Consider the following 13,454-nt stretch of genomic DNA (forward strand, 5'->3'; position numbering starts at 1 on the left):
AAAAAAAAAAAAAAAAGAGTATGTCTATTATAGAATGCTTTGACTCTGAGATTTAGTATAGAGCTTTTTTTTTGGCCGGGGCTGGGTTTGAACCTGTCACCTCTGGCACATGGGGCTAGAGCCCTACTCCTTGAGCCACAGGCGCTGCTTATTTTTTTTAATAGAGATGGGGGTCTCACTATCTGCCCAGGCTGGTCTGGAATTCCTGGCCTCAAGTGATCCTCCTACCTCACCCTCCCAGAGTGCTGAGATCATAGGCAATCACCACGCCCAGCCTGAAATCCTAACATTACTTTTCCCATCTTCAAGCCCCCCTACCTCAGTTTGTACATGCCTATCTCCAGTTCACTTCCAGCGTTCACTTTTACCACTTAAACTTCTCCTTCCCCAATGCCCTACCCCACCTGAACTCACATGCTACTATCTACCTCTGACTTACCCTGCATCCACCTCTACCTCTGCCCCATTTCTTCTCTCCCCAAACTCACTGCCAACCCAGACCAAACTCTGTCTGTGCTTCTGCCCTGACACTGCCCCAGCCTCTGGCTCCCCCAGAGAGTGGAAGCAGTCAGGCAGCCTCTGGAGCAGCTGTGTCTTTGCAGATATCATGGTGACTGAGTACGTGGAACATGGGCCCATAGATGTGTGGCTGCGGCGAGAGAGGGGTCGTGTGCCTGTGGCCTGGAAGGTGGTGGTGGCCCAGCAGCTGGCCAGCGCCCTCAGCTACTTGGTGTGTGGCCTGTGCATGGGGCCCTTCTCAGTCAGGGAGGGCCAGGGCGGCCTTGGTATTGGGGTAGGAGGCCTGCACTCTTCACTTCGTCTACACGCTGTCCCTGGAAGATCTCTCCATGAACCTTCTCTGCCAAGTAGATGAGGTCTTTGGGGTCTGGCTTTGGCCTCCTCTGTTTCTGCTTCTTGCCCTTCATTTCCAGCACTTCCTGGTCTGTCACCCCAGTTTCCAGAGGTCCCTCTTTATCTACTCATTGTCTACTGGGCACCCTCTGTGTTCCAGGTCTTGTCCCAAACCCTGGGGACACAACAGAGCACAAAATAGACAAAGCTGTCCTCAGGGAACTGCCATTTTAGTAGCAAGGAATAAACAAGGAACAATAAGTATGTGACATAATATGTGAGAAAGTAATAGGAACTGTAGGAGGCTGTGCTCATGCCTGTAATCCCAATAGTTTGGGAGGGTGAAGTAAAGTGGAAGGATCACTTGAGGCCAGAAGTTTGAAACTAGCCTGGGCAGTATAGCAAGACTTTGTCCCTTAAAAGAAATAAAAGTAAATTAAAATATAAAAGGATGTAGGGGCAGAGATGAATAGTTGCTATAATTTGGGGAAAAGGTGAAATGTGAAGTAAGTGGCCACCTGAAAGAAAGGAGGGTGGGAGCTGTGAGGATCTGGGGGAACAGTCTTCCAGGCAGAAGAAAGAGCCTCTGGAGAAGGAGTGTACCTATGTGGGTTTGAGTACAGCAGTGGGGTCCCATGACCTTTTGCCCCTGACCTTTGGCCACCAGCTCTGGGAGAACAGAAAGGATCCAAACGGTTTCCAGTGCTGTTGGTTGTGATGACAGTATTGTTAGTGTCCCAACAGTGACCATCATTGTCATTTTCTTTTTGTTTTTTCTTTTGAGGCAGAATCTCAGTCACCCTGGGTAGAGTGTGGTGGTGTCATAGCTCATAGAAACTTCAAACCCTGGAGCTTAAGCAATCCTCTTGCCTCAGCCTCCCAAGTAGCTGGGACTATAGGTGCCCGCCACAATGCCCAGCTAATTTTTCTATTTTTAGGGCGGTGCCTGTGGCTCAAAAGGATAGGGTGCCGGTCCCATATGCTGGAGGTGTCAGGTTCAAACCCAGCCCCAGCCAAAAAAAAAACATTTTCTATTTTTAGTAGACACAGCCTTGCTTTTACTCAGGCAGGTCTCAAATTCCTGAGCTCAAGCAACCCACCTGCCTTGGCCTCCAAGTGTCCTAGGTTTACAGGCATGAGCCACCACACCTGGCTATTGATTATCTTTTCATATCAGCTGTCCCTAGAGGGGCCCCATGGTTTAGGGGATGGGAGTTGGGTCTATACCCCCTTCCCAGTGTTCACATCCCTATCCTTCCCACCCCAGGAGGACAAGAACTTGATTCATGGTAATGTGTGTGGCCGGAACATCCTGTTGGCACGGCTGGGGCTGGTGGAAGGCACCAGCCCCTTCATTAAGCTGAGTGACCCAGGGGTGGGCCTGAGTGCCCTCTCCAGGGAGGGTGAGTACCTGAGCAGGGCTGGTACAGAGAGGGGCTTCCTATACTGCTACCCTTGGTGACCTCTGACTCTGGTCCCCAGAGCGGGTGGAGCGGATCCCCTGGATGGCTCCTGAGTGTCTCCCTGGCAGGACCAGCAGCCTGAGCACTGCCACTGACAAGTGGGGCTTTGGTGCCACCCTCCTGGAGATATGCTTTGATGGGGAAGCCCCCCTCCAGGGCCGCGGCCCCTCTGAGGTATGTCCTGGGGGATGGATGGAAGCCAGGTCAGGGAGGGATAAATGTGACAACTGTGGCCATAAGCAAGTTGTCTCCCCTTTGCCAAGCCTCAGTTGCCTCATCTGCAAAATTTAACTGACTGAGACCAGACATCCATCTGGTCCAGCCTTGCTGCTCTAGGCCTCTGCCTCTGCCTCTTGGGGCATACTGACTCCTGTGGATATCCTCCCCTACAGAAAGAGCGTTTCTACCAGAAGCAGCACCGGCTGCCTGAGCCCTCATGCCCAGAGCTGGCCACACTTACCAGCCAGTGCCTAACCTATGATCCAGCCCAGAGGCCATCATTTCGCACCATTCTACGTGACCTAACTCGGCTGCAGCCACAAAGTGAGCCACATCCCAGTTCTGGGACCCTGGGGAAGTATAACAGGGCTGGGGTCCCTGCTGACTCACCCATAGTACACCTAAGATCTCTGGGTGAGACCAGAGATTCTGGAAGAACAGTGGCCCACTTTGAGACCTCCAAATGTGGGTTTGCTGGGGAAAAGGTCAGGGTTGGACTCACTTACTGGAGCACTTGCAGATCTCACAGACATCTTGACTGTGAATCCAGACTTTCCAGCGTCAGACCCCACAGTTTTCCACAAGCGCTACTTGAAAAAGATCCGGGATCTGGGTGAGGTGAGGGAGGAGCCTGGGCTGCTGGAAGGCCCACATAGTGGAGGAGAATTTGGGGATTGAGTAAAGTCCCACCTAAGGGTAGTTTTGGGGAGAGGTGGATGGGGCCTGGCCTGAAGGGCACTCAGCTTTGAGGGAGACCCTGGAGAACCCCAGAGAGGGGCTTCCTGTACTACTACTCCCAGGAGACCATGCCCTCTTCCTGGGAGTATATGGGCCCTGGAGCTTTTCAAATGGGTCTGCCTCCGGGTAGAACCTGGGAACTGGGGGTGGGAGGATAGGGCTGATCCTTCCACCCATGGTTTGGCCAGGGTCATTTTGGCAAGGTCAGCTTGTACTGCTACGACCCTACCAACGATGGCACTGGCGAGATGGTGGCTGTGAAAGCCCTCAAGGCAGACTGCAGCCCCCAGCTGCGCTCGGGGTGGAGGCGGGAGATAGACATCCTCCGCACACTCTACCATGAGCACATCGTCAAGTACAAGGGCTGCTGCGAAGACCAAGGTGGGTTAGGCTGGGCGCGGCCTGGGTGTGAGCGGCGTGGCTAGGATTTGGGTGTGGTGGTGTGGGTGGGGCTTTGTTTGCTTGACCAATTAGAGTCTAGTAGCTTGAAGGACGCGGCCGCAGGCTTCCGACTGCCTCCTTCCCACCTAGGGGGCGCTGCCTGCTGGAACCTACCTGTACCAGCAGAGCCATTAGCAGTTGCCTCCTGGGAGACCGGGTACAGGATGGGCCCCTCCCACCTGATGACTGGGCCTAGCCTTCCTGGTATTTTTGGTTGTTGTTGGCTGGGCATATGGGGCCGGCGCCCTACTCCTTTGAGCCACAGGCACCGCCCGCCTTTCTGGTCTTGTCCTTCCTTCCGCACTTTGGAGGAAGCTCCGCACTGCTCTAGGTGGGCTGTCCACGGCCCCTCCCTCTACCTTCTTCCGGCCGCCCCTCTCCGCCAGGTGAGAAGTCGGTGCAGCTTGTCATGGAATATGTCCCCCTGGGCAGCCTCCGAGACTACCTGCCCCGGCACAGCGTTGGGCTGGCCCAGCTGCTGCTTTTCGCCCAGCAGATCTGTGAGGTGGGTCAGCCCTTCAGATGCTTCCAGAACTTGCTCCCTCTTCGCCTCTCCTCTCTGAGCAGTCTCTTTGGTCTGCTCACCCTCCTCGTCTCTGCCCACTGAGTCACACCCAGCTGACCCAGCCCTTCCCCATTCCTCCTCTTCCTGCCTGGGACTGCTCATCTGGCACTGCGTCTGCTTTCAGCCTGTTCCCTTTGGTTGGTCCTGTCTGCACGAGGCCCTGCCTATGGCTCTGGGCCCACCCTTGCCCCACTGACCCTGAGTTGCCCCGCCCCGCCCCCAGGGCATGGCCTACCTGCACGCTCAGCACTACATCCACCGAGACTTAGCTGCGCGCAACGTGCTGCTGGACAATGACAGGCTGGTCAAGATTGGGGACTTTGGCCTAGCCAAGGCTATACCCGAAGGCCACGAATACTACTGCGTGCGCGAGGATGGGGACAGCCCCGTGTTCTGGTGACCAGACTGGGCGCACTCAGAGGGGAGTTGCTAGGGTCATTTGAAAGTGCCAGGGTGAAGGAAACGCTGGGTCTGATGACAAAGCCAGTAAAAGTGGGCGGGCCCAAAGAGGTGAGGGGGCGGGACCCGAGCGCAACGTGGTCATTGGGTGAGGCCAGGCTAGCTTGGCCAGTTAAAGCCTCATCCTACTCCAGCTGTGCCATTAAGGGTGGATCCTAACTAAGCCCAGAGAGTCTGCCCCCAAACCCCAAGTCTAGCCCCCAGTCCTGAATGTTCTATCCCCCTAGGTATGCCCCAGAGTGCCTGAAAGAGTGTAAATTCTACTATGCTTCCGACGTCTGGTCCTTCGGGGTCACCCTGTATGAGCTGCTAACTCACTGCGACTCCAGCCAAAGTCCACCCTCGGTGAGAGCCAGTCCCACATCCCCCAACCCCAGAATTTACTAGAGGGCATGGACATGTGTTTATCTGCCACCTCCTTACTCTGACAGCACTTAATGGGAACCTCACAGTCCTAATCTATAAAATGGGATGCATACAAAGCAAAGGGCTTTGATTGTGACAGAAACCCTATTCATACAGATGTCGGCAAAATAAAAACAGCATACTCCACAATTTTTGCAAACTAGATGGGAAGAGGTGTGGCCAAGAATATGGCTTACACCGGACCCTCAGATATCATCAGGAATCCAATTTTCTCCCTCTCTCTGGTCTCTGAGGTAGCATCTCCCTCTCTTGTGCAACAGTACACCCCAGTACTTCAGCCACCCAGCACTCTGGGGACCAGTGGTCCTCTTTCTGGCGTAATTCTCAGAACTTTGTCTGATTGGTCCAACTTGCCTCGTGTCCTCCTCGGAGCCAATCATTGCATAGCCATGGAGCCACAGTGATTAGTCAGGCCTGGGCTGGAGGAAGTAAGGGTTTTATTCCCAAGGCAAGAGTACATTTATAGAAGAAAAAGAAGATTCTGGTCAGGCTCAGTGGCTCATAATACCCTGGGAGGAGGTGGGGGTAAGGATCCCTTGAGCTCAGGCATTCCAGACCCGCCTGAGCAAGAGTGAGACCCAGTCTCTACTAAAAATAGAGAAACTTACCAGGGTTTTGTGCCCAATGCTGGGGAGGCTGAGGCAAGGGTATTGCTTGAGCCTAGGAGTTTGAAGTTGTTTTGAACTAGGCTGACCCCACAACAAACTAGTCTGGGGCAATAGGTAAGACTCTGTCTCAGAAAAAGAAGATTCTTGGGCGGTGCCAGTGGCTCAGTGAGTAGGATCCCGGCCCCATATACCGAGGGTAGCAGGTTCGAACCCGGCCCTGGCCAAACTGTGCAACGACAACAAAAATAGCCAGGTGTTGTGGTCCCACCTGTAGTCCCAGCTACTCAGGAGGCTGAGGCAAGAGAATCGCCTAAGCCCAAGAACCAGAGGTTGCTGTGATGCCACAGCACTCTACTGAGGGCAACACAATAAAACCCTATCTCTAAAAAAAGAAAAAAAGAAGATTCTGTGAATATTAGTTTATCCAACTCTTCACAGTAACCCCAGGTAGTAGATGCTATCACTCCATTTTACTGATAAAATAACTGAGGTCTTGGGTGGTGCCTGTGGCTCAAAGGAGTTGGGCGCTGGCCCCATAAGCTGGAGGTGGCAAGTTCAAACCCAGCCCTGGCCAAAAACTGCAAAAACAAAACAAAACAAAACAAAAACCTGAGGTCCAGGGAAGCAAAGTCCTAAATTCAAAGTCATACAGCTAAGAAGTGTAGAGGTGGGATTAGAACCACACTGTCTGCCAGGCACAGTGACTATGCCTGTAGTCCTAGCAATTTGGGAGGCCAAGATGGGAGGATCACTTAAGGGCAGGAGTTTGAGATCAGCCTGAGCAAGAGCAAGGCTCTACAAAACAGAAAAATTAGCTGGGGCTTGGAGCCCCACAGCACAGTGGTTATAGCATCAGCCACATACACCAAGGCTGGCAGGTTTGAACCCAGCCTGGGCCAGCTAGAACAACAATGGCAACTGCAACAAAAAGTAACTGGGCATTGTGGTGGGTGCCTGTAGTCCCAGCTACTAGGGAGGCTGAGGCAAGAGAATTTCTTTTTTTTTTTGAGACGGAGCCTCAAGCTATCCCCCTGGGTAGAGTGCCATGGCATCATGCTCACAGCAACCTCCAACTCCTGGGCTCAAGCGAGTCTCCTGCCTCAGCCTCCCAAGTAGCTGGGACTACAGGCGCCCACCACAACGCCCGGCCATTTTTTGGTTGCAGCCGTCGTTGTTTGGCGGGCCCGGGCTGGGGATTCGAACCCGCTACCTTAGGTGTATGTGGCTGGCGCCTTAACCGCTTGAGCCACAGGCGCCAAGCCGAGAATTTCTTAAGCCCAAGAGTTGGAGGTTGCTGTGAACTGTGACGCCACAGTACTCTACCAAGGGCGACATAGTGAGACTCTGTCTCAAAAAAAGAAAAATTAGCTGGGAATGATGGGACGTGCCTATAGGAACCAGCCACTTGGGAGGATGAGCCAAGAGGATTGTTGAGCCCAGGAGTTGGAGGCTACAGTGAGCTATGATGTTGGCCACTACACTCTAGCCTGAGTGACAGAGAAGACTGTCTAAAAAACCAAACAAACGTAAATAACAAATAATAAAGGAAAAAACCCCACCCAGTAGAGCCTCACCTTCCCCCAGTCTTCGCTCCCTCTTGAAAAGAATTCATCTTGTTTCTACTTAGAAATTCATTGAGCTCATAGGCCACACCCAAGGCCAGATGATGGTGCTAAGACTCACAGAGCTGCTGGAACGAGGGGACAGGCTGCCACGGCCTGACAAATGCCCCCCTGAGGTGAGACCTACTCTGTTTTTCCCTGCCCCTCATGATCATGCCATAGAAAGAGCTGCCACCACAGCCCCAGATTTTTCTTCCTAGGTCTATCTTCTCATGAAGAACTGCTGGGAGACAGAGGCCTCTTTCCGCCCAACGTTCCAGAACCTCATACCCATCCTTAAGACCGTCCAGGATAAATACCGAGGTCAGGCCCCGTCAGTGTTCAACGTGTGCTGAGACTCAGTGGTGGTACCACTTGGGGTAAATGGACCAGGCAGTACTCACAGAGTGGGCCCAAGAGGGGAAATCAGCCTCACTTATCCTTTGTGCCTTACTCCTGTCTGGAAATCCCACCTCTGTGAACTGACTTTCCTTCCATGGCCAGGAACCTAACCATAATCCTGAGGGATTCAGGACAAGCAGGGAGAGAATCAGGCCCTGAATCCCCAGTTCCCACAGTTGAGACCCTCCATCTCCCCTATCTGGTAATAAACTCCTGTTTCCTCTACTGGAGACTGTAGTACTTGAGGTCTTGCTTCAGCCAAGGTGGGTTAGCTGGGGTCTGCCCTCTTGGGGACACTGCAGAGGTAGCTGGATTCTTTCTTTTTTTGAGACAGAATCTCACTTTGCTGCCCTTGGAGAAGTGCTGTGGCTCACAGCTCATCATAGCTCACAGCAACCTCAAACTCTTGGGCTCAAATGATTCAGCCTCCCAGGTAGCTGGAACTATAGGCACCTGCAACAACTCCCAGCTGTTTTTAGAGACAAGGTCTCACTCTAGCTCTGCTGATCTCGAACTCATGAAGTCAGGCAATCCACCTGCCTCGTCCTCCCAGAGTGCTAGGCTTACAGGCATGAGCCATGGTGCCCAGCCTGGATTCAAGTATTAAATTTTGGCTCAGCGCCTATAGCTCAACTGGCTAAGGCGCCAGCCACGTACACCTAAGGTGGTGGGTTCGAATCCCCAGCCCGGACCCGCCAAACAACAATGACGGCTGCAACCAAAAAATAGCCGGGCGTTGTGGCGGGCGCCTGTGGTCCCAGCTACTTGGGAGGCGGAGGCAGGAGACTCGCTTGAGCCCAGGAGTTGGAGGTTGCTGTGAGCTGTAATGCCACGGCACTCTACCCAGGGGGACAGCTTGAGGCTCTGTCTCAAAAAAAAAAAAAAAAAGAAGTAATAAATTTTTACTTACCTCTAAATCACCATCTAGACCACTACCTGGTATACAGAAGGCACTCAATAACTACTTAAATGTATAAAGTACTTGGCGGGGACCACAGTCACATAGATAAGACTGCCTGTTTTACCCTTTCATTCCTGTGTACCTCAGGCCAATGGCTTCACCTCCCTGGGCAGCTCTCAACATACAATGGTCATTCTTGCTATCTCATAGGACTAATGTAAAGAACTAATGAGGTGGTATATGGAAAATGCTGAGGGGTGGTGCCTGTGGCTCAAAGGAGTAGGGCACTAGCCCCATATGCTGGAGGTGGCAGGTTCAAACCCAGCTCCAGCCCAAAACTGCAAAAATAAATAAATAAATAAAAAGAAAGGAAGCTTTAAAAAAAAAAAAAAGGAAGAAAATGCTGAGCAGAGACACATGCAAATAAGTGCTTAATAAACATTCGATGTTATTGTTATTCTGGTGTTTGCCAAAGTGTTTCTCCTTAGTGGATGTGACTTAAGGTGGATTATGGAATCAGGCACATTTGTGAAAGGCAATTAAATAATTTTCTTCTCCATAAAGGGCTTCTAAAGACTATGCATTGCAACTCTCCTGACTGAACAATTCCACACTATTCTAATGACAGATACTTTTATTTTTTTTATTTATTTATTTTTTTAGAGACAGAGTCTCACTTTGTCCCCTCAGTAAAGTACCTGATGTCACAGCTCACAGAGACTTCCAGCTCTTGGGCTTAGGCGATTCTCTTGCCTCAGCCTCCCAAGTAACTGAGACTACAGGTGCCCGCCACAACGCCTGGCTATTTTTCTGTTGCAGTTTGGCTGGGGCCAGGTTTGAACCCACTACCTTTGGTATATGGGGCCGGCGCCATACTCACTGAGCCACAGGTACCTCCTGGATGCTTTAATAACACTTTTCAAAATTAAATATTCATTGTAATTTGAAATCTTTTGGAAGGAATTGGTAATATCAGCATTGTTATAAATTCAAAGAGCATGTAAATGTAGGCAGTAAAATGTATCCCTCCTCTGTCCCTCAGCCACTAATTTCCCTTTGAAGGCAACTAAGGTCATCAGGTTTTCTGTGTTTGATTCTAGTGATAATTTACCCACATACAAGGAAATCTGCATATGTATCTTTTCCCATGTGTGCAAAATAATAGCATGTTGTACCATACAGAGTTCTAAACTGTATCTTTTTTTTTTCCCCCCTCATAATAGGTCCAGGGGATTGTTCCTACATTAAGACACACAGAATTTCCTCTTTCTGTTTTATAATTGTATTGTAGCCCATCATTTAAATGTTATCAGCATTCATTTCCTATGGGTGTTTATGTAATTTCCAACCCTTTGTTATTCCCATGATGTTGGTCCTAGGAGTGTTTATGTAGTAATTTCCAGGCCTTGCCATTCCCATTCTATTGCTACAGTGAGCAACTATAGACTTACACATTTCACCCACTTGCTAGGATGTCTGTAGAACAAATTGCCAGTGGGAACAACTGGTTGAGGTATCTGGCCTGGTTATCTGGAAAGATCTGGCCACTGGAATATGCTTTGATGTTTGGTAGGGCAGGTCTCTCTGTGTTCTTTTCTTTTTCCTTTCCTTTCCTTTCCTTTCCTTTTTCCCTTTCCCTTTCTTTTCCTTCTTTTCTTTTCTTTTTTGGAGATAGCATCTCATTCTGCTGCCCAGGCTAGAGTGCAGTGGCATCAGCCTAGCTCATAACAACCTTCCTAAAACTTCTGAGCTCAAGCAATCCACCCACCTTGGCCTTGCAAGTGCTAGGATTACTTAGGCATGAGGCACGGCACCTGGCATCTCCTTATTCTTTTGTTCAAATTTATCTTGGGTTATTCTTATTTTTTAAAACTAACCTTAATTTGTTTAGAGCAGTTTTAAGTGTACAATAGAATGGAAGGTGTAGAGTTCCTAGGACTGTTTGTGAGGATTAGTAAACCTCCATAAGAACATTATCGCCCCAAACTTCATTTTCACGCAAAAGTCTCTGGTTTACATTAGGGTTGACTTGGTCTGGGTGTTGTATATTCTGTGGGTTTGGACACATGTATAATCACATGTACCTTCCATTACTATGTATAGTATCATGCATATTAATTTCATTGCCCTAAAAGTTCTCTGTGCTCTGCTACTCCTCCTAGCCTCTGAGAACGGTACTGACCTTTGTATTTATTGTCTTCATAGTTGTGCCTCTTCCAGAATGTCATGTATTTGGAATCATACGTTGTGTTGCCTTTTCTGATTAGCTGTTTCCACTCAGTGATAATGCATTTAAGGTTCCTGCACATCTTCCCATGACTTGATAAGTCATTCCATTGTCTGGATATACCATGGTTTATTTATCCACTTATCTTCTAAAAGACATCCTTCTAAGTTTTGGCAATTACTATGAATAAAGCTGTTATAAACACCCATGTGCAGGTTTTTGTGTGGACATATATAAATCTTTTATTATCAACATTATTCAAAACTATAGAGGGCTCGGCCCCTGTAGCTCAAGCGGCCAGGGCACCAGCCACATATACCGGACGGAGCTGGTGGGTTCAAATCCAGCCCAGGCCTGCCAAACAACAATGACAACTACAACAAAAAAATAGCCTGGTGTGGTAGCAAGAGCCTGTAGTCCCAGTTACTTGGGAAGCTGAGGCAAGAGAATTGCTTAAGCCCAGGAATTGGAGGTTGCTGTGAGCTGTGTTGCCATGGCACTCTACCAAGGGCGACATAGTGAGACTGCCTCAAAAAGAATAAAAATTGAGTCTCTCCAGCTACCGGTCCTTTCAGGGCTCCGCAGCTTTCCAGAGGTCCACTTCAGCACCCTGCAACCCTCCAGGCTCCAGCATGCCTGGCCCGACCCCCAGTGGCACTAACGTGGGCTCTTCAGGACGCTCTCCCAGCAAAGCAGTGGCTGCCCGGGCTGCAGGATCCCCTGTCCAGCAAAGGAAAAATGCCAACTGTGAAACAAGGAGTGCCGGCCGCACAACCTCAGCAGGCACTGGGGGCATGTGGCTGTTCTACACGGAAGATTCACCTGGGCTCAAAGCTGGCCCTGTTCCAGTATTGGTTATGAGTCTTCTGTTCATCACTTCTGTATTTATGTTGTACATTTAGGGCAAGTACACTCGTTCATAGATTCAGTTACATTTATCTGTCATCTGAAGAAGAAGGAAAAAGCCCAACATATCTTGGACCAAAAGTATAGCAATTTTCTGTTCATGGCTTGGTGCCTGTGGCTCAAGCGGCTAAGGCGCCAGCCACATACACCTAAGGTGGCAGGTTCGAATCCCCAGGCCGGGCCCGCCAAACAACAATGATGGCTGCAACCAAAAAATGGCCAGGTGTTGTGGCGGGCACCTGTAGTCCCAGCTACTTGGGAGGCTGAGGCAGGAGACTCGCTTGAGCCCAGGAGTTGGAGGTTGCTGTGAGCTGTGATGCCATGGCATTCTATCCAGGGGGATAGCTTGAGGCTCCATCTAAAAAAAAAAAAAAAATTTCTGTTCATGAGAAAGAAATTTTTAAGTCTGCTGTTTTATAGGGGACTTAACAAGAATTGATTTTGAGAAATCAGTTTTTTTCTACGGCTAATAAACTTAAATTTATTTACACCAAAAAAAAAAAAATTAAATGTCTCGGTGCCTGTGGCTCAAGCGGCTAAGGTGCCAGCCACATACACCTGAGCTGGCGGGTTCAAATCCAGCCCAGGCCGGCTAAACAACAATGATGGTTGCAACCAGAAACTTGGCAGGTGCCTGTGGTCCTAGCGACTTGGGAGGCTGAGGCAAGAAAACCACTTAAGCCCAAGAGTTTGAGGTTGCTGTGAGCTGTGAATCCAAAGCACTCTACCCAGGGCAATATAGTGAGATTCTGTCCCAGAAAAAAAATGTACATAGCTCATAGAAAAAAACCTATAGGGGCTTGGTGCCCATAGCACAGAGGTTATGGAGTCAGCCATATACACCGAGGCTGGTGGGTTGGAAACCAGCCTGGGTCAACTGAGGCAACAATGACAACTGTAACAAAAAAAAAAAAAACGCTGGGTGTTGCGGCGGGCACTTATAGTCAGCTACTTGGGAGGCTGAGAAAAGAGAATCACTTAAGCCCAGAGTTGGAGGTTGCTGTGAACTGTGATGCCATGGCACTCTCCCCAGGGCAACAGCTTGAGACTCTGTCTCAAAGAAAAAAGAAAAGAAGCCTCAGCGCCTGTGGCTCAAGTGGCTAAGGCGCCAGCCACATACACCTAAGGTGACAGGTTTGAATCCAGCCCGGGCCGCCAAACAACAATGACGGCTGCAACCAAGAAATAGCCAGGTGTTGTGGTGGGCGCCTGTGGTCCCAGCTACTTGGGAGGCTGAGGCGGTACACTCCCTTGAGCCCAGGAGTTGGAGGTTGCTGTGAGTTGGATAGTTTGAGGCTCTATCTCAAAAAAAAAAAAAAGAAAAGAAAAGAAAAGAAAAAACCTACAGGAAGAATATATACCATCATATTATTAGTGGTTATGTTTCAGTGGAGTGTTGATAGGTAATTTTATTTACTTTTTAAAATATTGATAAATGTTTATAAGGTTTGAATTTAAGATTTTCTTCTCTTGGCTTGGTGCCTGTGGCTCAAGTGGCTAAAGTGCCAGCCACATACACCTATGGTGGCGGGTTCAAATCCAGCCCGGGCCTGCCAAACAAAAATGACAGCTGCAACCAAAAAATGGCCAGGCGTTGTGGCGGGCACCTGTGGTCCCAGCTACTTGGGAGACTGAGGCAGGAGACT

General features: G+C 49.8%; 1 protein-coding gene and 1 pseudogene across 2 annotated transcripts in view; both read left to right on the forward strand.

The window, feature by feature from the left end:
• TYK2 (tyrosine kinase 2) overlaps positions 1–8,004 on the forward strand; it is a 27,857-nt gene extending 19,853 nt beyond the window's left edge. Inside the window, exons 15-25 of the mRNA XM_023518010.1 lie at positions 603–730; positions 2,120–2,255; positions 2,335–2,489; positions 2,708–2,858; positions 3,055–3,152; positions 3,461–3,653; positions 4,100–4,218; positions 4,502–4,674; positions 4,965–5,082; positions 7,399–7,509; positions 7,594–8,004. Of these exons, the coding sequence (XP_023373778.1) occupies positions 603–730; positions 2,120–2,255; positions 2,335–2,489; positions 2,708–2,858; positions 3,055–3,152; positions 3,461–3,653; positions 4,100–4,218; positions 4,502–4,674; positions 4,965–5,082; positions 7,399–7,509; positions 7,594–7,728 (1,517 nt within the window). The 3' untranslated portion in view covers positions 7,729–8,004. The remainder of the gene's footprint in view (positions 1–602; positions 731–2,119; positions 2,256–2,334; positions 2,490–2,707; positions 2,859–3,054; positions 3,153–3,460; positions 3,654–4,099; positions 4,219–4,501; positions 4,675–4,964; positions 5,083–7,398; positions 7,510–7,593) is intronic.
• A 3,459-nt stretch (positions 8,005–11,463) lies between these two features.
• On the forward strand, positions 11,464–11,894 carry LOC111727850 (annotated as a pseudogene). The gene has a single exon (XR_002775300.1). The product of XR_002775300.1 is annotated as a protein transport protein Sec61 subunit beta pseudogene (transcript).
• The last annotated feature ends 1,560 nt before the right edge of the window (positions 11,895–13,454 follow it).

This window comes from Otolemur garnettii, unplaced genomic scaffold, assembly GCF_000181295.1.
Source record: "Otolemur garnettii isolate 467f Iridium unplaced genomic scaffold, OtoGar3 scaffold00127, whole genome shotgun sequence".
NCBI lineage: Eukaryota > Metazoa > Chordata > Mammalia > Primates > Galagidae > Otolemur > Otolemur garnettii.